Source organism: Anolis carolinensis, chromosome 1, assembly GCF_035594765.1.
Source record: "Anolis carolinensis isolate JA03-04 chromosome 1, rAnoCar3.1.pri, whole genome shotgun sequence".
Classification (NCBI taxonomy): Eukaryota; Metazoa; Chordata; class Lepidosauria; order Squamata; family Dactyloidae; genus Anolis; species Anolis carolinensis.
Window position 1 is genome coordinate 20,101,408 of NC_085841.1, and position 27,132 is coordinate 20,128,539.

General features: G+C 38.2%; 1 protein-coding gene across 1 annotated transcript in view; it reads left to right on the top strand.

The window, feature by feature from the left end:
* mrps5 (mitochondrial ribosomal protein S5) overlaps positions 1-25,612 on the top strand; it is a 50,431-nt gene extending 24,819 nt beyond the window's left edge. The window contains exons 6-11 of the mRNA XM_003216097.4: positions 9,750-9,840; positions 12,247-12,293; positions 13,340-13,397; positions 15,761-15,823; positions 21,443-21,579; positions 25,122-25,612. Of these exons, the coding sequence (XP_003216145.1) occupies positions 9,750-9,840; positions 12,247-12,293; positions 13,340-13,397; positions 15,761-15,823; positions 21,443-21,579; positions 25,122-25,346 (621 nt within the window). The 3' untranslated portion in view covers positions 25,347-25,612. The remainder of the gene's footprint in view (positions 1-9,749; positions 9,841-12,246; positions 12,294-13,339; positions 13,398-15,760; positions 15,824-21,442; positions 21,580-25,121) is intronic.
* Positions 25,613-27,132: the final 1,520 nt, after the last annotated feature.

Consider the following 27,132-nt stretch of genomic DNA (forward strand, 5'->3'; position numbering starts at 1 on the left):
GCAACTAGCAATTTCCTAGACCTCAAAGATCACTCAGACCATGTTGAAAATGTATAATTACTTGCTGCTAATCTGTACTCTATTCTGTGACGTTTTCTGTATATTTATTTACAGTACTTGCTATATTTATATTTTGCCTTTCCTCCAAGGAGCAGATGGCTGTTTTCCTTATTATCTTTACAGTAACTTTGTAAGGTAGGCAAGCTTTCCATATAACTGCAGCCCCAGCAAGCAGGGAAGGGTATTTTGCATGGATGTGGTGAAAGTGACAGCATACATGTGAGCTTACGTCTGTTGGGTTAAAACATCCCCACCCCTGGAGAGCCTTTTGGAAAACATTTTGGGTTCAGGCTGTTTAACTGTGCAAAGAGAAAGGAAGCTTGTTTGGTAGCGCTTGTTAGAACATACAACAATGAATTCAAATCTCAGATAGATAGATTCTACCTAAACATTAAGAAAAATCTTCCTGATAGTAAGAGCTGTTCAGCAATGAAATATATTCTGCTTCTCTTGAGGTTTTTAAGCGTAGGGTAGATGGCCATCAGTTGGGAGTGCTTTCATTAAGTCTTCCTGCATGGCAGAATGGGGTCGAACTGGGTGGCCGTTGAGGGCTTGTCCAGGTCTATGGTTCTAATTATGATTAATGGCAGTCATAACAAGGTCCAGTTGTTTTTTTCTAAACAAGCAGCAGTCTTCTTTAGTGGCAGTTTTAGCAAGCAACAAATCAGATAAGGCAAGTTGACATGTAGTCAATGACAGAACTGAACTTAAATTTAGAGTAAAAACATTGAAATGAATGAAACTCTAGTGCTTGGAGGTTAATTTTTTAACAACTGTTCAGATCCTATTAGTGATTATGTTGCCTGAGAGATTCTGGGTGCTCATTTGTGATATATCCCATAAGTATTACAGTAGATCTTCTCCAAGTGTCATTAAGTCTGGTTCTATCCCATAGTTACTGGATAGGTTAATTAATAAAATTGTCTTTGTACTCATCTAGCTTTATAAATGAACTTTGTGGCCATTTATATAGACTGGGTTCAGTATTCACTTCTATGTATTTTTCATTGCATTTGGAAAAGAAGTTTGGATGTGCACATATTTGTATTATCAAAGAACAGGGTGAAAATGTTTTTCAGGCTAAGCATTTTGCCCAGCAGTGTATCTTGAAAGCATAACCTTTCAATTTAATTTGCATTTATAGAAGAGAATTCCTTCTTTCAGGTAATTTTATCATCTATGCAATGAACCAAGTTGTTGAGTGCAGAGAAGTCTGATGTGCCAATCCCTTCAGAAAACTACAGTCACAGGGCAGAGCAGGACAGATTTCAGATTTGTGGGATCTGCTTCCCCCCCCCCCCCCCCCCAAAAAAAAAAAAAAAAAAACAAAACCAAAGATCCACATACTGAAAGCTCATTTCAAAACCATATATTGAAAATGTGGGTTCCCTGTCCCAGCTATTTATTTCCAGTACCAAAGGCAGTGGACTGAGTTCACAGCTCTTCTATACATAGAAATTGACTCTTAGTTAGTCAATATTATATCTATTAATTTTTTTATTTATACCCTGTTTTTTCACATAGATGTGAATCAAGATTTAAAAAATAAGTACTGCCAAAAGCACAGTAAATTATAGTGCAGCCAAAAGCTCAATTAAACAAATTATAAAAAGTGTAAGCAACGTTGAGTTGAATAACAGCTCAAAATTGATTTAAGAAAGCAAAGGATCTAAATAAAGCCTCATTCTTATCACTGATAATTGCCAAATGCCTGTGAGTTCCCAAATTCTAAAATACAATTTGGCTGGGGTGGTTTTTAAGGAATTGCAAAACAAAATCTTTTGCCCATTTACTGAAGATCATCAGGAAATTAGTAGGTTTTCCTGATCTGCTTTCTGCCCATTTATCTTGGCATTTATAAAGACTTGAATTTATAGTATAAACACATGCCCTAAATCTGAAGTGAGTAAATATTCACCCACATGCCTCTGCAGCAGGTTGTACATCCAGATTTTCAGATGACAGTTGGCTAAAAATCGGTCTGGAAGTCTGCTTCTGTTTGTAATTTCCTTGAATTTGAACCAATTTTCAGCCAGGAAATGGGTTTGAAGGTATTTCACGGTTGTTCTCAGAGTATCACATCTCCAGGTTATGCTTTCAGACACCTTTTTGGTGCCACTCTTCTTATTGCTTCCTTTAAAAAAAAAAAAGATGTTGGGCAAATTTGGGGTGGCTATAATTTTCCTCAACTTCAAGTCCCCCATTCCTGCCCCAAATAAAACCTGCAAGGAAAAATGCATCAAAACATCTGCTAAGCCTCAGTTAGTGGGGTTAATCTGCCTTTCAGAGGAAAACCTTTATGTAATTAATTGTGTTTTTTGGGGGAAGGGTTTGGTTCTCACCTAGTTGTGAAGTGTATCTGTGAGAATGCTCACTGTTGTCTTCACACATGACATAAAACTGAGCTTTTAAGTTTACGGTTCTGTACCAAAAAGGATTACTGTATATGAAACAGTAATTATGGTTACTACTCCATGCCCTCCCCCAATTTGGGAATGGGTGGCAACTTCATTAGATATAAATGAGCACAATTCTTTTCAGCAAAGCAGGAGGCATGCAGTTTTCTATAAATGTATATGGTATTGAAGATTAAAACATTTTTCAAGATCATATTAGTATCAACAAGATATTTACAAGCTACAACAAGTATTTTGTAATTCATTTGTGTGAGAGCTAGCAAAGTTTCTGAAAAAATTACATATGTATTTGTAATTTTTCCCTACCTGGCGCTCTCCAAATTGGACTACAATAGCCATCTTCTCCAGTCCTCATTGGCAATATTGGAAGATTGTGATAGCAAGTGTAGCGGAACATACCTGGATTACTAAAGCTGAACTCGTAAACAGAGAGATGAGTTGCATGTGATTAGTCCTCTGTGTTTTCCTTTCATCAACTTGTTTTCCTTTCTGTTAGCGAGGAAGAATAGTATAAGAAGAATACATTAATATTGGCCCACGTTAATCAGTAGTTCCCTGAAAATTAATTATACTATAGGAGAAACCCCTTTGTGAACAAAAATGCCAATGCAACATTACTAGTGTTTTATGAACAATGTCTCCTAATACTATCATTCTGTAAACACTGATTAGCATGTCTTGCTGATGCAACTAGATGCTCATTTCTTCTTGTTAGGGTTGCCGTATATATTTATTTTTAATAGTTCTACTAACTTGCATCCAATTTTATACAGGTAGACTTTTCTATGTATGTAGGAGGTTTATGGCGAAGAGTACTTGGCCTGCCCTTGAGTTCCTAAAATATGTTTTTTGACCCTCACTGCCTTGATCGTAAAACTGTGCTGAGTAGCTGTGTACAAAATTGCGGAGTGAGCAGTTTAAACACCAGCCAAATGAGAGAGCCAGACTTAATGAATAGTGAGTAAACCAATGTAGAATGAAAGCTTTTAACAAGCCGCAGGGGATTTTGTTCAAGGGCAGATGAAAGAAGTTTCCTAAAAATGTGGGCGATCTGCTTTTGCTGTGGAAGGACTATCCCCTTGCCAGTGCAAACTTGAAGTTAACATTCCTTGGCACCCAGGTTTCCTCTGCTGTTCCATCAGAACATGGAGTAAGCATGCCATTTCTATTGTTCTTGGCATAGTTTTGACATTGTAAATTATTCTCTTTAATGAAAGTTCATTTCTAATATTTATTTATTTATCTGCCCCATTTGTACCCTGCCTTTCTCACCCCGGAGGGGACTCAAGGCAGACTCATCTTATGTGTTTGAATATATTTTCTTGGCTTTCACCATACTATGATGGTTTACTGTTAATTACAATCTAAGGGCATAGTTATATGTTGTTCTTGTTGTTGTTGTTGTGGTTGTTGTTGTTGTGTGTCTTTAGGTTGTTATTATGTACGACTTATGGAAATCTTAAAGTAATCTTATAACAGGGTTTTCATGACAAGATTTGTTCAGAGGGGGTTGCTTTTGCCTTCCTTAAAAAACTTTCTTTCATAATTATTTAATGACTTTTTAAAAAAATCTAATTTAATTTTCAAGGGGTAGAAGAAATGATGCAATATAAAACTATATCATACAATTATAAAACAAATTACCTAGATAAAATACAAAAATACAATGTAATATAAAACAAACTAGCAAATACATGGAATCAAAATATATAAGGTGATGATTATTATTTTACATTTTTACCAATTTTAACACATTATCCACAAAATAAACTCCTCATAATAAATAAAGATGGGTGCTACCTACCCTTGAGCCCAACCACTTAATATATTATTTCCAATGCTATTGCCTTCCTTTGAGGCTGAGAGAGTGTGACTTGGTCACCCAATGTGTTTTCATGACTAAGCGGGGATTTGAATCCTGGACTCCAAAGCTGAGGTCCAGCTCTCAGACCTCTATGCCTCACTGACTCTCAGTTACATAGTACAGAATGGGCTCAAAAATTGTGTACCCCTATCCTTTTAACATGTAGTATTATTTAAATTTCCTTACTTTAGCCATACCCTGAAATAACACTGAACTCCAGTCCGGATATGGCACGTGTTGAAAATGATTTTCTGTATATCCCTGGTTTTGAGCGTTTCAGGGATTTGAGCCGGACAAAACTTATAACACAGAATAGCATGTAGCCTGCAGTTTCTTCCCAATATACAACTTGCCCTGTCAAATAGCAATGGAATCATTTCTGTCTCTTTCTTTTGGGTTGACAGGCTAGCAGTTGCAGCATGATTTAAGTGTCAGTATTAATATGTTTTATTTTTTCCTCTTTTTGTTGTTGTAGCTCTTGCCAAAGGATAGAAATCCAAGAGTAAAATAGTTTGTTCTTCTTGTTTTCCTTCTGTTAACAAACTGTTGGGCACTGCAATGGACATAACTCTCTCCATATAACCATCTTTAACCCTTTCAAACCTTGTTACATAAACATCTGAAGTTGTCATCATGTACAGAAGCCCAACTGCTTTGCAAGACATGAAAGTTCCTGGTCTATGATAGTTTTAAGTTCACATATCCTTACCATTACTAATACTAACTGAAACTAGTATAACAAGTTGCAACTAACCGAAGTTCCAGTGCTTTCTGTAGAATTAGATCACATCCAAGGGGTTCCTTCCTCCAGGGGAAACTTATTCCATTGCAGGGGAAATTTTGGGTGCAGTTGCTTATCTAGTAACCAAGGAGTTCATCTCATTGGACCCCTACTTTTGTAGACATTAAAACCTGGAGAAGTCAACAGAGCTGTATGTGCAGAACTACCTCAAGTGGTACGCACATCACAGAGAAAGAATGCACAATACATGCTTCCAAATTCTTTTAAAGGACAAAGTAAATATGATCTTAGGAACTCTTTGATCATTAATGTTGGAATAAGCATGCTACTGGAGTAAGAGGAAGAGGTTTTCAGCCATCTTTTTTATAATTGTTTACTAGATTTCTATAGATGAGTGAGTGGACTGTCAGCAAGAGGATGAAGTACTCATTCTATCCTCTAGCTGCCCACTACATGTGAATGAGCATATTTTACTTCTTGTCTGCCCAGGATGAAAAATGCAGGCAATTCAGGATGGACAAGGTGCTTCGCCCTTTCTTCAGTAATTGCAGAAATACAGCATTTTACAGAGAAGGCAAGAGAGAAAGCTTAATGGCACTGGTGCATTTCCATACTAGTATGCAAACAATGAAAGCTCCATTTCACTCGTCCATCCTATAAAGTGTTTGTTTTAAGCTGGTGATAGAATAAAAAATAATTCCTAGCCAAAATGTCTTCCAGTTGGTTTTCCCCTTAAATAAAAGCTGCATTTCTCAGGATTGCACCTTCAATATGTGGACCTCTGTTTTGCTCTAATATTTCAAGCCGTTTCCTTTCTGCTCTCCTCTCAAGGTGCAGTCTTTGGCTAATTTACCAAGTAGTAAGTCTTGTTTGAATTGGTAGCATTGAATTTTAAAATAGAGGCCAAATAAACATGGCTCCATATATACAGAATTTGCAAATTCCGTATTACTTCACAAGGCAGTTATGCATTTTAGCTGCTTTCTTCTTTTCCCAAATGGGAGAGGGAGAGAAAATGACTGCCAGGGCTCACTAGGTGAAAAGGAAATGCATTGTTTGATGTCAGGACTCTTGAAGTAGCAACAGTCCACGGCTGCCTGTGCACATTATCAGGCCTGAAAGGCCTTTACAAAGTTTTAAAGGGAGATGTGATAGCTCTGATTGTGATGGGTGACTGGGCATATTTCCCTTCAAAGCCTTACAGAAACAGCTGACAAGGGTACTTCTGGCTTTTGTTTTTTCTTGCATCTCCTCTTCGTGGCTGACCTGTTTCCATGTGCTGCTGTTGCCACCTTCTGGAAGGAAATCTTTATTCCTTATAAATCGTGTCATCTTGGCATTCAGATCTTGGTTTGGTTGTTGTTGTTGCCTGCCACATATTTACTGGTTAAACCATGATTAAGAGATCAAGAGCAGGCCATGGAATTGTGTGCTCCTAGTCCTTCTGTAACATGAATTCTCTTATCTGCCTTAACTGAGCTTACCATTGGCCAGATTTTTTCTTTACTAGGGTTTACTTCAACACTAGATTTAGGTGCAAAACCTGGTTGAAATTAAGCCCAATTAACATTCTTGTCGATGGAAATTTTAACTATAGTTGAGAGGAACTGATATGTGCTGTGGAGCTCATGGTTCTGTGGTCTGTTCCTGACTTTATGAAAATGTGTTTCTCTCCTAACATATGACAACATTATATGTGTCTTTAGAGGCAGAGATTTTTTTTTTCTTTAAACAAACCCCTTATTGGTCTTGAAAGGTTGTTCCCCTCCCATAAATATTTGAACTTCCAAAACCTAGCAAATAAAAGAGGAATGTCTTCTTAGTAATAAAACCCTGACTTCCCATGGGTCTGGGTTGTTCAAATACCTTATTGGAGAACATGGAATGAAGTATCTCATGTAGTTTGTGTGTTTATTGACTCAGCTGTGCTGCTGTTGAAATAGCAATGATTGTATAATGAACTTCACCTGTAACCATTAACTGATAGTATCTGCTGAAAACCTCCCTCATGTTGATCTTTCTTCTTTCTTTTTAAAGGTTCTTTCCCTCTTTTAAAAAATCATAGATAACCAACCTATTTTGTGTCTTTGTGTTTGTTTAGGCATTGTGATTACCTAGATGCAATATTGTGATTGCATCTAGGTAAGCTTAGAAGTATGGGCTCGTAGCATCACATAGTATTCCGTGTGTAGGTGTGTGGCCAGGGTGGGTGATTAACTTGCAGGTATGGTTGCTGCAGCACACAGCTGGGGTTTTGACCAGTATAATTCAAACTGAGAGTGTGCCCTTGTCATCTGAGCGATTGAGTAATTGCTCACAGCTTTCTATTGCTGTGAGCAGACACTGATCTTGACATTGTGCATTGCTGATAATCAGCTATCATTACTGTCTCTGAAGAGCACAGCATTCATGTCTGGAAGAGGTGGGGAACGATGCTTGCCCTGCACTTGAAAATAGATGACTCTGACATTTTCCAAGAGACTCAAAATATTATCACTTCAGCTGGTGGCAGAGATCACTGTGGGAGGTGCAGGAAATCCAAAAGATGATTAAGAAATCTCTTGTCAGAACACCCTAGGAACTGGAAAGGTACCGCTGGGCCATCTGGTCAAACTCTATGGACTGTAATAGCCCATCCCATCCTTGTGTTCCCCAGTTCTGTGGGACTATTATCACTCTTCAAAGAAGATATTTTCTTTTATCTAAACCAAAATGGATGGCCAGTCTCTGGCCCTGTGCTTGTTTGCATGGCAATTTTATCAAGCACTGTAGGCAGCCCTCTGAGGTTTTATCCAAAGTATGCTATAAAGAAATTTATTGACAGTTTGTTTAAAAATACAGTGTTAGTGGGGTTTAGGTTTTGATTTGGAGCTTGAAAAGATTGCATCAGGGGACCACAACACCTAGAATCCTCCAAGAGTATAGGTCTTTCACACTTACTGATTTATTTAATTTATTTATCGTGTCAGAAGTGAACCAAGGGTACAGTTGTAATGTATTTAAAAACACAAAGTAAAAAAAACTTGGTATTATTCTAAATGTCCTTTGACCAGTACTGGCCACTTGGAGCACCTCTGGTGTTGCTGTAAGACCATTGTGAATGTGGCAGAGCTCAGACTGTATTGTAATAGGTTGTCTGTGGTTTGCTCTTCTCCACACTTGCATGTCGTGGACTCCACTTTGTGGCCTCATTTCTTAAGGTTGGCTCTGCATCTCGTGGTGCTAAAGCATTCTTTTTCTTTTTTTTGTCCTTGTAAGCAGCCCTGAGTCTCTCCAGGGAGAGAAGGCGGGTTAGACATAAAGCTGTTGTTATTATTATAATTATTAAATACAGCATCAACATTCAGTTCTCATAAGTATGGATGAAGCTATTTTTAAATGGGGCAAAGCAAAACAATGTACTAGTATAATAAGCACCCAACTAATGCAAATGTATTATTTATTTGTTTGTTTATTGGATTTACCCCCCACCTTTCTCCCAGAAAAACTATCCAAGGCAATTTATCTTTCTGGCTATGTAATCTCATAGAGGCAATATGGGATGTGTGTGTATATAGAATTTGTATGAGTGGTAAAGATTCAATTATTTTCATTTGTTTTGTTTATTCCTGTGCCAGCATTCTGCCATATTTGTAATTCATCCGATGAACAGCATCCTTTGTTGTATCAGAAATTCTCCACTCTAAAATATGCAGACAATTATGCAAGAATCCTTGTTGTTCAATAATCTACAATCTGGGGGAATCTATGTATGCTATGTAGTTATTGTTATCATTAAGATTCAACCTCCTAATGACAGAGTTTGGGGAAAGTGGTTGGAGGATAATAAGGGACTAGATAGTTTATTTCTATACAATGTTGAGGGAGGAATTCTTCAATAAATATGTAGTTGTTATTAACGACAATAAATTTGACCATTCAAAATATAATGGAGACAATTACAAATACCAGTAAGTTAATATATAGTGTTAGTCTCATTAATACATATATAAGGGTAAAGGTAAAGGTTTCCCCTGACGTTAAGTCTTGGGGGTTGGTGCTCATCTCCATTTCTAAGCCGAAGAGCCAGCATTGTCTGTAGACACCTCCAAGGTCATGTGGCCGGCATCACTGCATGGCGCTCCCTTACCTTCCCGCCTATTGATCTACTCACATTTGCATGCTTTAGAACTGCTAGGTTGGCAGAAGCTGGAGCTAACAGCGGGCACTCATTCTGCTCCTTGGATTCGAACCTGTGACCTTTCAGTCTGCAAGTTCAGCAGCTCAGCGCTTTAACACACTGCGCCACCGGGGGTTCCAGTACATATATAGCCACCTCTAAAGCCCCCATACAATTCCAAGGATGTTCAACAACTTATCAGGAATAAAGAATACATAAAAGGCCAAATAGATCTTTATTCCACTCTCACAAGTTCTGAAACATTTGTTCCTACAGAAGTTATAGCCTCCCCTGCCAGCAGCTCTTACCAGCAGGCGCAACCAGTTGTTGAAGCAAACTGTCCAGGTCAACAGCATTAAAATATATAGTACATTTGCAAACCGGTAGCATCAGTACAAATACAGTATGATCCAAGAAATGTTTCTTTTTATTCTCTGTCTGCCTCACTTTTTCTTTCTCTTCTTTTAATAAGCAGCTAATCTGAGTTTCCATTGTTTTCTCTTTCAGTTGAAAAGTGTATTTAACATGACAGCCAAGGAAGGAAGAAAAAGATCTGTTAGTGCTCTGGTGGTTGTTGGGAATGGAAAAGGGGCTGCTGGTAAGCAAGTTTGCTTGAGTTCAAATGAAAAAAGTTCTAGGAAAATAGATTTTGTTTAGATGTTGTGAAAAATGTCCTAATGTTTGATAATGGAACACAATTTCCTTAGGAAACCATATGTTCTCCTTCACTGGAAATATTTTAGGAGAGACTAGATGAGCATAGGCCAGGAATGCTGTAGCTAGTTTATTTCTTTGATTTAAGTTCCTCTTATCTCCCAGAAATGGGACTTAGGCAACTAACAATAATAAATTCCAAGGTTTCTGAACCACACAAGGGTTTATTATATTAGCAGATTCTAAAATGATATTATTCTATGCATGCTTCCTTGCAAGAGCTGGCATAAATTACATGGGAGACTGACACAATATTCACTGAGTGTTTTCAACATTAGAAGAACAAATGTTTTATAAATATTGTATCTAATTTTCATTATATATTAATTATGTAAATACTAAGCCTTAGGTCAAACTTAAGGTCTGCAGGCTGAATGCGGCCACCATGTCATTTTACGTGACCCTCCAGATGCTGTACCACAATTCTTTTTTTTCATCATTTAACATCATGACTACAGCCAATGGGAGTTGTGATACAGTAACATCTGGAAGTTTCTTTGTTTTAGTCAGGACAGTAGAGTTTGAATTTAGATATAAGGTTTGTGGATATGATGTCTGGCTTTTACCTTTTGCCAACTTCAGAGCCACGAGAGCTATTGGGTTGCAATTTCCATTATCCCACATGGCAGATAATAAAAAATGATTGGTGTTGTCATTCAGTAACATCTGGGGACCAAAAATGGATAAAAGCTAAACAGCACCAGCTGCTATGTAAAAAAATTATAGTTTGCACTCTGTATCCATAGATTCTCCATCCATGGATTCAACGGCCCTTTGAAGGCAACCATAAGGCTGATGTGACCCTCAATGAAAATTAACTTGACACTCCTAGTCTAAATAGACTAGTCTATATGTTTTCAATTAATCAAAGTGCTACAAAAATATAGTGATGACTTTGGGTGAAAAGCAAACTGCAACAGGGCACCACTGCTGTTGGGAAAGATAAGATGGAGAACTCTACAGGGATTATACTGATGCTACCATCCTCTACAGTTGAACTATGCCTTGGGCCTATTAAATGGGCTCAACCTCATAATTGACTTCAGCTCCTAGCAAGAGTGTGAACTGGATAAGGAAATGCTGCAGCATTTTGAAGCATCCTGTGAAATATCAATCCATAACAATCCTCACTTCAGACATGAGTGTCCAGAAAGAGGAAAAATTGGTCCTTATGGCCATTCTAACGGTGAATGTATCCGACAAGTGTCGCAATTAAAGATGAATTGTGTATCTGTAGGTGTATACGATCTGTAGCTATCCTTGTTTGTCTTCTACTCAAGATTTTATGAGCCTCAATCCCAACTGCACCTCTATTTCCTTTATTTGTTTCTCCATTCGGCTTTTGCACTCTGTGCTGTCATTCAGTTTCTGTTTGTAGTGAGCTTGAATGAGTGATCTTGCTTTCATTTTTTGTATATCATACCCAAGTTATTTTCAATGTTCATCACTCAGGGGATAGAAAGAGAAATGTTCTCTGCAAGGATGGAAGTAGAAAGGGAAAATAGCGTTGCCTCAAGCCAAGAAAGGCCGAGGAGTCGATTAGAGAAAAGCATTTGCCCTAGAGTAGTAGACTGGGTCTTGACCTCTTGGCTTGAAAAGACACTCTTGGTCTTTGAAGCAGACAGAGTTGACTAGACCCGTTCAAAAAGGCTGCTGATAAGATGGCTTTTTGTTAAGTGTCAGCAATTTCCTTTGAAATATTGTTAAATAAAGATAGAGGAAGGAAATGTCCATCTCTTGCATCAGAAATGTGACTTGGCTTCTAAAATTCCACATCAGACACTAATTTATTTTGCTTCCAAAGAAAAATCAAATACAGTTGCTGACATTCCAATGCCAACATCATGACCCATAATCTCAGAATATAATCTAATATAGATTCTTTTGCTGTTAATTATTCTGCGGTTGCCTGAGGCATTCTATTCCATGGAAGTAAAACATTGAGTTGTTTTAGACTTTTATTGAACAAAAATGTAGAGCTTAATAAAGCAAGAAGTCAAGGGCATATTTAGAAAGCTTTTCTTCCTCTTGTTGAAAACTGTTGAGTGGTGGAAGGAAAGAAGAGGAGGAGGAGGAGGAGGAGGAGGAAGAGAAATTAGAAGGCATGTGCCTTCTAATTCCTTTGGTAAACCTGCATCTCTTGATAGATCTAGAATCACTGAGAGAAGATTTGACTGTGAAGATCTCCTCAATAACACATTTGCAAGGGGAGGTCTCCACTTATTGCAAATATTTAAAGGTTTTCATCTATAATGTTCCTTCACTAACTTGAATTATTTTTATCTATCAGGTTTTGCACTTGGAAAAGCCTCTGACAGGATGGTGGCACTAAGAAAAGTATGTAGCCCCAAAAATAAATGTTAAGTTGTGGCATCCCTCACAGGTTTTTCATGCATAAAATTTAGACTTTTCTCTCATTTGTGTTCCTACCAGAATTTGGGAAAAAATCTTTTGTGGACTATAGCTCCCAGAATTCTGGAGACATCATAAGACACATGCCACTCTAAACCAGAGAGTCTGGAGATGATCATTCAAAAATTAACTTTTCCATTCTCTAGTGATCATAGAATCATAGAGTTGGAAGAGACCTCCCGGGCCATCCAATCCAACCCCCTGCCAAGAAGCAGGAAAGTCACATTCAAAGCACCCCCAGCAGATGGCCATTTCCAATATAAGAAATTGTTTTCTCAAACCAGGGCCACCTATTGTCTGTTGAGCTCAGTGTTATTTGCTCTGGCTGGCAGTTGCTACTCAGTTATTTTACTTGGAGAAGTCAGAAGCTGAATACACATGAGAAGTATGTGCTTTGCCACTGAGCTGTCTAAGACCCCTCTACAGTCTAAGACCCCTCCTCTTACCAGATATTACTACCAAATATTACTTCTACAAACCACCAGGATCACTCAGAGTCCATGGTATGCATAAATCCCTGAGGAAAATAGCAAAGTCTGACAGGGGAATATCTGTTATCCAGAACTGTTCCAAGTTCTGGATAACAGATAAAGGTATAACTGCAAAAGCCCCACCCCCTTTCTCCATGCATTTTTTCTACCATCCTTTAACCTCTCCTTGATTCATGGACCAGTATCCAAAGAGCTTTACCTAATCCTATTGCTGACATCCCATCCATAGGCCCTACCTGTGTTAATCATATGGTGTTTAGCCAATATGTTGGTAATTTTTTAAGCATAGTTAAGTGGTACTTTATAACACCAATTTGTTCTTTTTTAATTTATTGAACTTAATTTTATTTATTTCAGCACAATACATGTTAATACACCTTCTTTGATTTTTAATTTGACTTGGCTGTCAAAGCTCAAATAGTACATTATCTTAATTGCTTCTTAATTTTAAAAATCTTCTTGTCGCCCCTGCCCCTCCAGGCAAAGAACAGAGCAGTTCATTATTTGCACTATATTGAAAGATACGAAGATCATACAAGTAAGTATTAGACATCTAGACTTCTTTTTCAAATAAAAAAGTCATCAAGTTACTTCCTTTCTTCAAGCTTTTTGTCCAGAACAAAATGAAAAAACAGCCTAATTTAGAGAAATTATGAGAAATTATGATTTTCCACTACTTTAGCACTTTATTTCCTTCCCTATTTACCCTATCCAACGTTTTCCTAGTTGTCTCTCTGACACTTGTCCATGCACTTTATTAATAAGCCTTGAAATCGTGTATTTTATATGCCCGATCCCTTCTTATCTATAGTGGTTGATGTTTGTTTAATTACCTCATTTGTCTAGGTTATTATGTGTTTTTATTGTATGCTATGTTTTAATTGCTGATTTTATTTGACTGTTGTAGCATTGTTTTTAGCTTTAGATATTCGTTGTAACTGTTATATTTTGTTTTTGTTCGGGGCTTGGCCCCATGTTAGCCACCCCGAGTCCCTTCGGGAAGATGGTGGCGGGATAGAAAAATAAAGTATTATTATTATTATTATTATTATTATTATTATTATTATTAACTTCTAACATTTGTGGCATGCTCCACTCTCATGCATTTTCAATTTCTTTGATGTGATTACAAAGAAAGGATTATACATTTGTCAGTATAAATATTATTATTATTATTATTATTATTATTATTATTATTATTATTATTGATTTCTTCTTCATGGTCTCTGTGAATCACAGAATTGGGTAATTTGTGCAAGCACAAAGCACTGTTCAGAAACTTCTAGAATCGCTAGGCAGAAAAGTTTTGGCAATTACCCTGTCCACCATCCCAAGACTATAATGCTCAGTTGCCACCATTATCTCCCAGTTCCTTTCATCTTTGCTGCAGCTGGTTCAGGAACCTTTGCTAGTTCTTTGAACTATGCTTGTATCTTCAATTATTTGGACTGCTTTGCTCTCTGATGAGAATTTCATCCATTCCAAGGAAAGAGGCTGAAACGCAATTCAGGTGACAATGCCACAGAATGCCAGCATTGTTGTTCCCAATTCTTTGTGCAGCAAAATCTGCCATTTTGGGTACTGCAACTCCCATCACCATTCCCTATTATGCACTGAGTAGGGTTATTGTAAGCTACACTGCAACAAAATATGGCGGGCTTCTCATCTCAGAAGTTTGAAAAAGGAAGAGGAGAGCATGGTAAATTTGATGATAAATGCAGTTACATTCCAGGAAACCAGAGTTTCCTAACACATCATTGGAATTTCTTGCCAGTTATTTTATGAAAGCCATTGCTGAGGATTGCTTCAGTTACCCATGTCTCTGCAGTTATTAGATTTTTATCCTGTTTGGGTTATTTTTTTCATCCTAGAAGTCAGTCACTTGTATTTCACCTGGAACATTAAGGAAATGATCAGAGAGTTCCAAATAAACCTCCGCTAACACCTCACATAGATGGTTAATCTGTCAGTCCATTCAGATTATTGTCTACACAGCTGATTAATTCCTTGTCCATAATTTGTGAATGACTTAAGTGCACCCTTGCTAATAAGTTAGTACCATTTCACACACGTTCAGCAAAGTCTATTAGTTTGTAATTAACTGTCCATTTCAATAAGGTACACAGCCAAATATCTGCTGGAGCTATGCAGCTGGGCATCACAGAAATCAAAGCAGGATATTTGGAAGTTCCTAGAGAAATCGTCTTTTCATCTGTTGACATAATCTAAATCCAGTTCAGCCATGTTGTTGCATCTTGTTCCTTTATTCCTACGTCCCGCCTCGCATTTGCTAAGTGTCTGGAGCATGTGGTGAGCTAGCCATATCAAATAAAGCAACCTGGATGAACTTTCCATATCACTCCAGACATAAATGACAACTGGAACTGGAAAGAGGACATCCTTGGTCATGTAGCACATTGTTAGAAATCTTCCTCCCTGGATGGTTGTTACCTATAGTATAGCCTTGCAGACAGAAGAATACCTATTTTCCCAGAATGTTTTAATGCTGATGATTGTTATTCTTTTTATATTGTTATTCTTTGCCTTCTATTTCTTAATTAGAAGGAAGCAGATGCAAAATAGAGGGTGTGTACTTCATTTTCTTTTATCCCATTTTGTATTTTTAAAAGGTTTGTACCATTTTGTATAATCTGCTACTCAGAGTAGTTTCAAAGCAGTGAGCAGTAGCATTGGGAAACGCTTCTGCTTCCTTATCTAAAAGACTTACCACTTTAAAAATGTGTACTGGCAAAGAGGCTATGAGTGGGATTAAATTGTACTGGAATCAATTGGATTCTAGCTTTACATTTTGTAAGGTAAACTCAGTGATAACTTCAGCCTAAGATAAACACATATTGTATTTGGCAACCATTTTCTGTTAATGCTTTCTGTTTCTTTTAGTTTATCATGACATTGCAACCTCATTTAAGAAAACAACTATTCGGATGAAGAAGCAAAACAAAGGTAAGTGAAACAAATGGTGAACACGGAACTTATAAACATTTTCTTCTAAATCAGTTTGGCCGATGTTCTCTTAACATAATTTTCCATGTAATGGGGAATAGGATGCATTCAATTTAGAGTGCACTCCAGGATGCACAATTAATCAGAATTTAAGTTTGGCAGGTAAATGTCCATGCTGAAGGTACAAAGTTTAGATCAGTTTATGGCTTGTTGAAGCCACATATTGACAAATGAAAGAATGTATCTTTGTGGAAGGGGTTCCAGTGGAGGCATTCTCATACAGCATATCACTTGCTAACACACATTTTGGTGCCTCTAATGTTATTCCTGTTTCTGAGTATATTGGATTTGCTGATTCCAAAAATGGTACCAGTTTTACCCTATCAGATCTAGTTGTGGACATACAAAATATATGGCATCTACAATTCACCATCTGCTCCCCCATAGAAAACCATGATAACTATATCTAGAAATTAGAGCTGATGAGAACTATCCAACACAATTTTCTGGATCAGGGAGGAGGGATTGGCTGTGTTATTGATACCATAGGCATCGTTCTGTAGCTCCAGCACTCTTTTCTCCTGAGTGGCAATTGCATCACTTATCAATGTCCTTTGACCTGTAAAAATGTGACAACAAACCTTCAAACAATATGCCGATAATGGTCTGCTGGGCCAGTGCATTTCAAATGTAATGGCTCTTTATCACAGCAACTAATATATCTCTTTTGTATGATAACTAAGAATATTTCTATACTTTTCAAAAGGAAAAGGGCCATGCAGGTGGAGGGTAGCAAGGATCATACTGTCATAACACTAATTGTGATGTTTAACATTCCCTTTCTTCAAAAGTAACACTTCTTGCCAAATAAAACCTGATGTAAACTTGGCTCCTAGAAAGAAGACAACTCTTTGTTATTTATTTATTGAATTTATATCCCGCCTTTCTCTCACAGTCATCCAAGGTGGCTTATAATAATTTAAAATGAATGAAGTTAAAACATTAAATTACTAAAGTTAAAATAAAATTGAATAATTAATATTGGTAAAAGATTGTAATTACAGTTAAAAACCATTATAAAACAAAAAAATAATAATGAAACAATGAAACAACAGTTACACATATACACACGGTACAATTCTATAATTAATATCTTAATTTGCCAGGGATAAGAAAGCAAGGAGAGGGCAAACCAGACCTCATGTGGAAGGGAGTCCCACAGTCTGGGACACAGCCACAGAAAAGGCTTTCTCCCAAGTCCCATTAACCATGCTTGCAAAGGTGATAAGACAAAGAAAACACCCCCCTGCACATCTTCAAGCCCATGTTGATTTATATACAGGAATAATGCTTGGATCATGCTGCAGAAAAACTAACAGCAACCTAGAACGTGTCCAGAGAAGGATGACCAAAATGATCAAAAGTTTGGAAACCAAGCCATAAGAAGCTGGGATGTTTTGCTCTGATAAAAGAAAGCTGAGATCTCTGAACAGATCTTGCAGTTGTTGTAGTATGGATTCTGGTGTCCATGCCCTTCCTTGTGGCTAACGAAAGGATATGATATTTTGCAAAATGAAAGAAATTATGCAAATTATTTGGAGAATTACGTTTTTCTTGGAACAAGGTCTGGATTCCCTATTTGAAGAATTTCCCCTTCTGAAGCACACAAAATACCCACTTCTGTCTAACTTAGTTAAGCGGGAAAGGGTCTGATAAAACTGAACTTCGTTGGATAGAAATGCAATTGTGGGTCTCTTCCTAGAGTATTACACTGAATCTTTTCCCCCACTAACAGAATTACAATCTGTTACTCATTTAAATAAAACTATTTTACTAGGTCTTTTACTGAGAATGAAACAGTCTTAACTGCTACCCAGCAAAGGTTGCTATGTATAACACAGGCCTATAAATCTTCCAAAACCCAAATGTAGTCTAATGCATTTTATTTTAAAAAAAACCCATTAAAACAGCTTTTCAGGATTATTCCAATCTGCAGGGCAGACTTGGTATAGGGTAGATGGATGGAAAGAAATCTATTAGCAGGCCATAGGCATTGCTGTACTCTCTTACTTCTCCCTCAACACACCAAAAAAAAGCCGTGAAGGCCATCTAAAACCATTTCTTCTGCCATTTTGAAAAAGTATTGATTTCATGCTGTGAGACAGGATCAGGTTTTGACATAAGTGATCTCTGAAAGGCTATTTATCAAAGGTTTCATTTGGTAGCAGCTCAATATGCCCCATTTTGGAAGTGCCATTTTTTTCCAGCTCTGCTCTGAATGTACTGAATTTCTGTAGGCTATTTGCTACAGATGGAAATGGATCAGTTTTCATGCCACACAATCAGTGGCTACCCTGGATTTTTATTTTATTCTTTGGAATGTGAATAGAGGTAATTGGGATGTTGTACCCACCGAAAGATAGAAGTATAGTTACTGGTTGGAGGAAGACCTTTCTTCACCTCTGAAGAAAGCTGCATTATATTAAATTGTGGCTTCTGTAGAAATAAAAATCAGAACCTAGAGAAGCATCCATTGAAAATGTTGGAGAGAAAAAGGCATCATATGGAGCAAAGGAGTCATGATGGTCTTTTATTTGGTAAAATAGGTCTTTTCACATAATGAGCAACCATCTCCTCAGTTTTTTTAGATGTTCCTCCTTTTTCTCTTGTTGATTTTGATAAGATTCTTCATGCAAATGTAGGCTTTTCTGTTTGTTAGCTTAAAAACACTAATATGGGCCAACATGGCTTCCTGTTTTGTATTCTGAATGTGCTATGATAGAGAACACTGAGAATGTAGTGTGTAGTTATTTATTGCTCAGCACAAACAGAAACAGAGTGTCTACACTGTCAAGAGAGAATGCTTCTGGAACATGGCCATACAATCCGAAAAACTCACAACAACCCAGAATTATTATAGTTTGAAACCACTTTAACTGCTCTTTCTCAGTACTATGGAACCATGGAAAGTGTAGTTTTACAAGGTCTTTAACTTTCTCTACCAAAAGTATTGGTACCTCTCCAAGCATCAAATTCAAGGGTTCCATATCATTGAACTATGACAGTTAAAAGTATGATCAAACTGCATTAGTTCTACAGCATAGAGCCAGGCTGAGTGATCATCCTTGCAAATAAACCCTATGGTTGTTTCAACACAGTCATGTAATCCAGAGCAGAATGTGAAGTGTAGAGATCCGTTTTGCTTCCAAGTACATACACAGACATCTCAGGAACTGGCTGGAAACTGCAACAGAATCCACACAGATCCTCTGATTGTGGATTAATCCAAACCCAGGATTATTATTTTTTCCCTACTTCCTCAGAGAGGCACTCTGTTAAAGTGGTGTCAGTCTGTATAAATTCTACAATAGAAATGCACCCAGAATGGCCCCTACGACCCCAGTCAGATAAAGCCCATGATGCATTTGTATACTTTGGTTTTTGTGGAATGCATTTTAAAAGACAGTTTCCCAAGTGAGACAGGTGCTGGGCAAAACAACCTACTCATGTGACGTCTTCAAGGCCAACAGATTTTCCATGGCATGGGTTTTTCTGAATAATCTCCTTTCTCAGATGCATGGAGGTAGATGTACACTTGAATCTCTAGCAAAATGAATTTTTAAAAAACCTTGATGGAGAGTGGCATATTTCAATAGCAAAGGAAGCAATGCTGGCGTTTGCTTAGCAACAGACACTGCTTTCAAGATTATGTTGCCTTCTCTTTGTAAGAAACCTTCTCCATGCCAACCTCTGGAAACAAGGGTCAGTCAGGTGCCTGGCACCTCTTTAGCTTCCTGAAAGCTCTGATCTCTCTTCACAACCTGAAGAGTCTGCGGCATTCTTCTATTCAGGCTCTTGCAGAGATCTCCTTAATGGGAATGTTTCTTCCACCAAAACTCAATTATTTCAAAAGGGCAAACCTCCTTTTGAATTCCAAATGGCTGACGACTTTAAGTAGCGCCCTTAATCAGAAGCTTATAAAACTGCATTGTAAATCTCTCAGACTGCAGTTGGTACAAACTACAAAGAGAAGATTATTCTGTGCAGTTAAATTCTATTCTTTGCAGTATCTGAGTGAAGTTTCACATTGTGCATCTAAACTTTTGAGATTCTTTGGCATCAACTCTTATATTCTATCAGCAGCAGAAGCATATGCCACAAGGTGCATCGTACTAGTAACTTCCAACAGACAAAAAGTCAGATCAAACACATGAATTAAAAATAAGTCAGATCTTAGGGAAGTGTTAGGCATTCTGCTTAACATTACAATCCTATAACAACTTTGATTATTGCGTGGGACTCTGGTTTTTAGGAAAGGATAATCTAAGAAGGTTTGAAATTGATTTGCTATGACCCCAAGCATAGGTTAGATATGCTTTACCAGCTAATTTTTTGGACCCAACATTTGAATACTTATACAACGGGGTATAGTTAACAGAAGTTTTTGACACATGTCTGTGTATCTGTGTAGGAGAGTGTTTGATATCTATCTTTTCAAACTTCTATATATAAAGTATTCTTACAGATGGAAAAGGCAGGAGGTGACAGCTAAGACTGAATAGGAAGGGCTTCAGTGGACATGAATGTGACTGGATGGAGTTCAGCATGTGATTTGAAACACCAATAGGTTGGGGTTAGGGATGCTGCCTAGAGGTGTGCAGATTTGAATCTATTTGCCAGTAGCTAAAATCCTAGAATTCAATCTAGGACAAAGCATCTATATTTCAAAGGTCTAGACAGGGGTTCTAAACTTTTCCATTTGCAATCTCTTTCAGTCCAATAAATTTTTACGTGGCCCAGAGTATATAAGTATATAAAATAAGCATCAAACTCAGATTTTACTGATAACAGATCAGCATTTGCACGGCTTGCTAAACAGGCAGATTTTCCTTTTTATGAAGTACAGTTAAAGCATCTTCTGCAGAGTTCACTATAAACACTGCACAACAGTTTTGTGTAAATGTCACAGTTTAAGAAGCAGAGGTCTAGAGCAGAGTTTCTCAAACTCTGCTCCTCCAGATGTTTTGGACTTCAGCCCCCACAATTCCGAACAGCTGGTAAGCTGGCTGGGATTTCTGGGAGCTGAAGTCCAAAACACCTGGAGGAGCATAGTTTGAGAAATACTGCTGTAGAGCATCAATTAGAGAAAACAGAAAGCTGCTCTATATTGGTTTATTTTATCCCATCTTCTCCAACATTGAACTCAAAGCACTGTATGTAGCTGTCTTCCTTACTACTTTATTTTCACAAAAATCCTATAAAAAGATATTGAGAGAGAGAGGGAGTAGCCAAGGTTACTTGGTGACTCTCATGGCACATTGAAGACTTGATTTGCGATTTCCCAAATCCTAGTGCACCCTTATGACTGTTGTAACTCTGACTGGCAGGGGCTTTCCCTTGATGGCAGCGAAGGAGTCTTTCCTGTCTCCGCATTTCCTGTTCAGGATTGATGTTCCCTATAATAAGATGCCAGTGAGCCTAGTTATCACAGAGCTCACTGGGTTGAGAGTGTAGACTTCCATGCTACTGAAGATTCTGTTGTAATTCTATGTTCATAGCAATTACTTACAGCAATTATTATTCTGAATTGTTTTAACATTTACCAATAATGTTTCCCAGGATATGGCCTTCACTGTCACCGAGCTATTATTACCATCTGCAAGCTGATCGGAATTAAAGACATGTACGCTAAGGTTTATGGATCCGGGAATTTACTGAATCTCACCCGAGGACTCTTCAGGGGATTAGCAACTCAGGTAAAATATGCAGCAAGTGAATGAAGAGTATCCCTGACAGTTTTTGAAAGGGAATTCAGAGTAAACTGTGAGCATTTGGGGTTAGTATGGGGCACTTTGGAAGTGGTATTTTCGTGTGTTTTCACACATTTCTACATGTTTTGGGGTCGTAAATTGGCTGAACATAATGAAAAACCTTTTAATAGGTGTTGGGGGCTTTGTAGGACTGGTGATGGGGCTTCAGGGATGCAAAAATGGTCCAAGGGCTGCATGGGGACCACAGGCGGCACTTTTCCTTCCCTTGAAAATGCTTCACATTTCTTAAGCTTGGTAAGGAATAATGAACAGGCAGTATGTGTTTCCTTCATTAAAGACAAGCTCACCAAATGTTTCAAACATTCTCTATAAGCGGCATGAATGAAACAGAACATCAGCACTTGTCTTAATTATGGTTCAAACCATCCAAAGTCTGTTGTTAAGCTCCCTCTATCAGCTCCATGCGGGGACATGAGAGAAGCCTCCCACAAGGATGGTAAAACATCAAAACATCCAGGCATCCCCTGGGCAACGTCCTTGCAGATGGCCAATTCTCTCACTCCAGAAGTGACTTGCAGTTTCTCAAGTCGCTCCTGACACACACAAAATAAATAAATAATTACATTTAGTGCCAGCATACACCATATTCAAAAGGGAGTGTGCCCTAGGGAGGGAATGTAGGAGAGCAATAGATTTAACAGTCCACAGATTGCTTTGTTGGCCATGTTTAAAGAACTAAGCCAAGGAAACTGATGAAGGTAGGACAAAATCTTAGAAAATTATGAGGATTTCAGTATGTAAAACATTAAGTATACAAAATAGATTGAAACAACTAGAATTATGCAGCGGTAAGTATAATGCAAACTATATTCATGCAGGAAGGCCTCCTTGGAGATGCCGTTTTCTCCAAGATTGTAGTTAAAAGTCTTGGTTCCAAAATTGTATTTCTTCATAAAAGAATATTGTTGAGATGAGATAGGCACCAGATGTGCATGGCAGCAATCTATGATTTGCGGACTTGCTAGCCTAAAATGAGATGGCTGGCAGAAGGTTATGGGAGCAGAAAAGAGCAGCAGGTTGGCCATTTCACTGGCAGTTCCAGTGCGGCTGAATTACCACTTCTTGTTGCCAGTTGAATGTGGTTGTTTGATTGGCAGCCAACTGCAGAAAGCAGGCCATGCCAAAGTGAGGCAGGAGTATAATGCCTTTCTCTCTATATATTACAGTCTTGCCACCCGAATAGGAACAGCCAGTTAAGGCTGCATGTCACATTGGTCCAAGGGTGAGCAAATGCTAGGGGCAGTGAAACTGCACTGTCACCATTCCAAACCACTAAGTTGTTGTTGTTGAAATACCAGAGCAAAACTCCACATGCTCAGCATAAGCACTTCCATTTTAAAACATGGGATATGTGAAGCACACAATTTTAAAGCAAAAATGCTTTTTTAAAAACCATAAATGGTGGGGGGGGGGGGGGGGGTTGAAAGGTTATCTTTCCACACCACTGAATATCAGCAGTGCAGGAGCAAACGTAAAGCAAAAACCACATTTTCAACCACTGCTGCCTGAGCATTAAATTCAGGAATGGGAAAGGAGGGAGTCTCTACTGCAATGTCTTATACTCAGAATCATAAAGCTGGGAGAGACCTCAAGGGCCATGCAGTCCAAGCCCCATCTGTGATGCAGGAACACATAATCAAAGCATCCTCAGCAGATGGCCATGCAAACTGTGTTTAAAATCCTCCAGAGAAGGAGACTCCAGCAGACTCCCAGGCATCATATTCCACTGCTCTTATTGCCAGGTAGTTCTTCCTAATGTTTAGGTGGAATTGAACAAAAGTAGCAATAATGTGATAGTTTGAGGAATAAGGCAGAAAGAGCTCTCTGTAATATTGTCACAGTGATCCTTCTCCCTTAAAGAGTATGTTTAAGAACAGACTTGTTAGATATGAGACTAACACCTTCAACCAGAGCTGTAGAAATTTGGGGCAGGGGAGAAGAGAAAACTCGGAACTGACTTCTTTCATATCAGACTTTTCCCAATTCTGCCTACTATTTTTTCCTCTGACATACAGCCTCTCTCCAACTTGGCAGTCAGAGTCTTTCCATTCACCTGCTACATGGTTATTTTAACCAAAGCTGTCAAGATATGAGCCTGGGATTTCTGCATGCAAAGCCTGTGCTTTACCATTGAATTCCTCCCTCTCTCATCTCTTTTTATAATACAAGGATATTTTAAAATGCCATAAATTTGATTATGTTGCTTCATTTTCCTTAGCCTCATTTATGCTCTGTATAGTTGCTGTACTGAATAGATTGTTTGCTTTCATTATTAGCATTCTAATATGCCTGAGATATAGGCCAATCTTCATGTGACCTTCTCTTCGGTGTTCATTCAGAGAAGGCTTGCGATGATGGAAAGAACGCGAGGAGTTTTTCATGCAAATTGTGACAGTGTTGTGAAGATACATTTTTGTTGTTTGGAATCATTAGGCTATAGACTCGAGTCCTGATAATCAGACCTTTCAGTGGTTCTTTGAAAATCTGCTCTTTATTTTATTTGCACTGTTGTTGTATGGTTATGGCGAGTTAGCAAAACAGATGGATGAGAAAGGAATGCATTCAGTCATTATTTTAAAAACACAGCCATTAGAAGCAGTGAAGCATGAAAAAGACTGGTGGGTTCTGAGGTTTGCACATACGCACAAAACTACTAACCAATCTGGTTGAGACCTCCCTGGAATCACTTTGGAAAATGCCCTTACGATTGTCCTACCGATTAAACACACAGATTTAATTAAAAGCAGGCTAGAATATTTTTCGCTGAACACATTAAACAGACTATTCTAAAATCTGAAATACAATAGATTTATGTGTAAACAAGGACATTGGTAATGCTTTGCACTTTTTAGGGAGGAGCCATATCTCTTTTACTACTTTTTTAAAAACTTTGCTGATATTCTTCATCAACTACTTAGCATATGTCTCCTGGGCCAGTCCCCATCTGAAGAGCCAGAGGTTGAATCCTAGCAAAGAGGTTTATTTACTTTCTTACTTGCTTACTTTACTTAAGTTACTAATTTTATTTACTTTTATTTTATCCCACCTTTCTCCCAATATAGGGACTCAAGGAAGTTAGTTCAATTTCCTATCCAAGAGAGGTCTGTTTAGTTTCCACACGCCAGCAAGCCAGGCTGCAACAAGGACTTTGAACAGGGGTCCTGCTTCTCTTTGTCGCAACATTGCTTGATGATAAGAAGGGATTGGAAACTACATCCTCCTTCCACCACAATCGAAACTAGAAGAGACCCCTTTGCTTGATCTGGCTGCTGGCTCTTAAGATGTGCTGGGGTGGCATTTACTCAGTCTGACAGCAAAGCCACATACTCTCGCTAAATATGGAATATTTACAGATTGGTAACTATAGGTTACGAATCTGTAACTGCAATAATGAATGTTTGCGATCTTTGGAAGTGATAGGTTTAAAATTACATTAATTCTAACTTTGCTTCTCTTCTCCTGAACAGGAAACTCACCAAAATCTAGCAAATAAGAAGGGCCTCTATGTCGTAGAATATCGTGATGAGTGTGGCCCACTGCCCATCATTGTGGCAAAGCCTGATGGGGAGGTGAGACAAGATCCCGAACCTCTGGATGAAGTTCCTGATGTCAAATTAGAATGGGATGAAGTGAAAGCAGCCCAAGGAATGAAGAAAAGTATCTGGGCCAATGTCAGAAGAACAGTTTGGTAGGCTCAGTAATTATGTGGACAAAATTAAAGAATAGTATAACATAATCCCATGATACAGAAATAATTGGAGTTCAAAATGACTTGGCCATCCATCTTCATTTGACATTTCTGTCCAGAATACAAGTTGCAGATATCCCCACAGGCTGCGATTGGGAGAGCGTTGCCTTGCTGCTGGGGAAAAGAAATCAGTGAACAGCAGGTCTTTTTTCATGCATAACATGGAGAGACTGTCAAACAACATTACAGAAATAAAGTTGCAATAAAATACCTTTTGCCTCAGCTTCTTTCTATAGATTCTGATTTGAAACTGCCTTTTATAAATGCCAAGGAAAAATGTAGTTTTGTGCATTGACGTTAGACCCCACCTAGGCAAACTTGTGCCAAAAGGCACCTTGCGATCAGATGGACTGACACCAACCATGAAGATGAGGAAATTTCAGTGGATATGTCTGTTGCTGGAAGAGGGCAGTGGGGTGCTCAAGGCCACGATGCTGCTCTGTCCACATGGTAGCAGGACATAGCTGGTCCAGGAGCTGTGTTGCTCTTTCCCTGCTTTCTCTACCACCACCAGCTCAGCTGCAGTCCTCAGTTGGCATCAAGAGCAAGGTGGCATTGAAATAGGGACAAAAATACATCTGTATGTGCATCCTCACAATCCCATAATACAAGAGGAGCTAAAGGTATGGCTACGTGGTCCGTAAAAGTGATTGATCAGAGTGGCCATACTGGTGATATAAACTATTGAGTCCAGTGAGACCAAAACATTTGACCTTTCCTCCCTTTGCTCTGTATCAGAGCACATTTCTATCCATAGGATTTTGTAGATCATGTGGAACAGGGTTCAAAAATTCCTCTGCCAGAGCCCATGGATATTTTTTTTGCTTGTTAAGGTAACCATTTCTGAGCTAGGTAGATAGATAGTCTAAACTAAGATCACTTTTATATCTTTTGGCACTCCAGGGAGCCTTAGCATGCCATCTGAAACTTGCCTGACAATGACTTATTTCAATCTTGCAGAAGATCATTGGATACTGATCTTGCACAAATATGAACCGACATATTGAAACCAGACGAAACAGTAATACAATGGGAGGAGCTAAAAGATAAGTGCGATCATGGAAATTGTGTATTATGGAGAGGGTTATCTAAAAAGTTAGCAGAATGGAAAAGTAAAGAAATCCCAGAAACAGATCTTGATAAAATAATGAAATGGAAAGTAGATAAGGAGAAAGGAATCATGGGATACGTTTACAAAATAATCATGGGAAAACTACAATATAAAAAAATACCTTGACAGAAATCTGGAAGGCAGAACTAAATTGCAGTGAGAGAGAAATAGACAATTGGAAATTAAACGGAAAATCCAGACAAAATAGTATAGAACTCCTGTGCAATTAGCTCACGTAACCAGAACCTCCCTAAAACAATGTTGGCATAACCAGAACATACACCCACATGTGGTGGGATTTTGAAAAAATACAAAAGTTCCATAAAATAAGAAGGAAAAGGAGGAACTATTCAGGATAAAAATAGATTGGAACAAGACACAATTTTTCCTCCAGAAAATTGAAGGCGAAGGGGGATCTAAAGAATGGGAGGGATTAATAAAATACATGTTAGATGCAATTAAAACCTCAGTCGCTTTAGGCTAGAAGGACCAAAAGAAATGGAACACAAAAACATGGTATAAATATTTAGCAGACTACCTCATCCAAGACTGCATTAGCGAAAGGAAAAGTTACTACAGGATGTGCCAAATCAGAAAGTTATGAGAGGCAAAATGGATA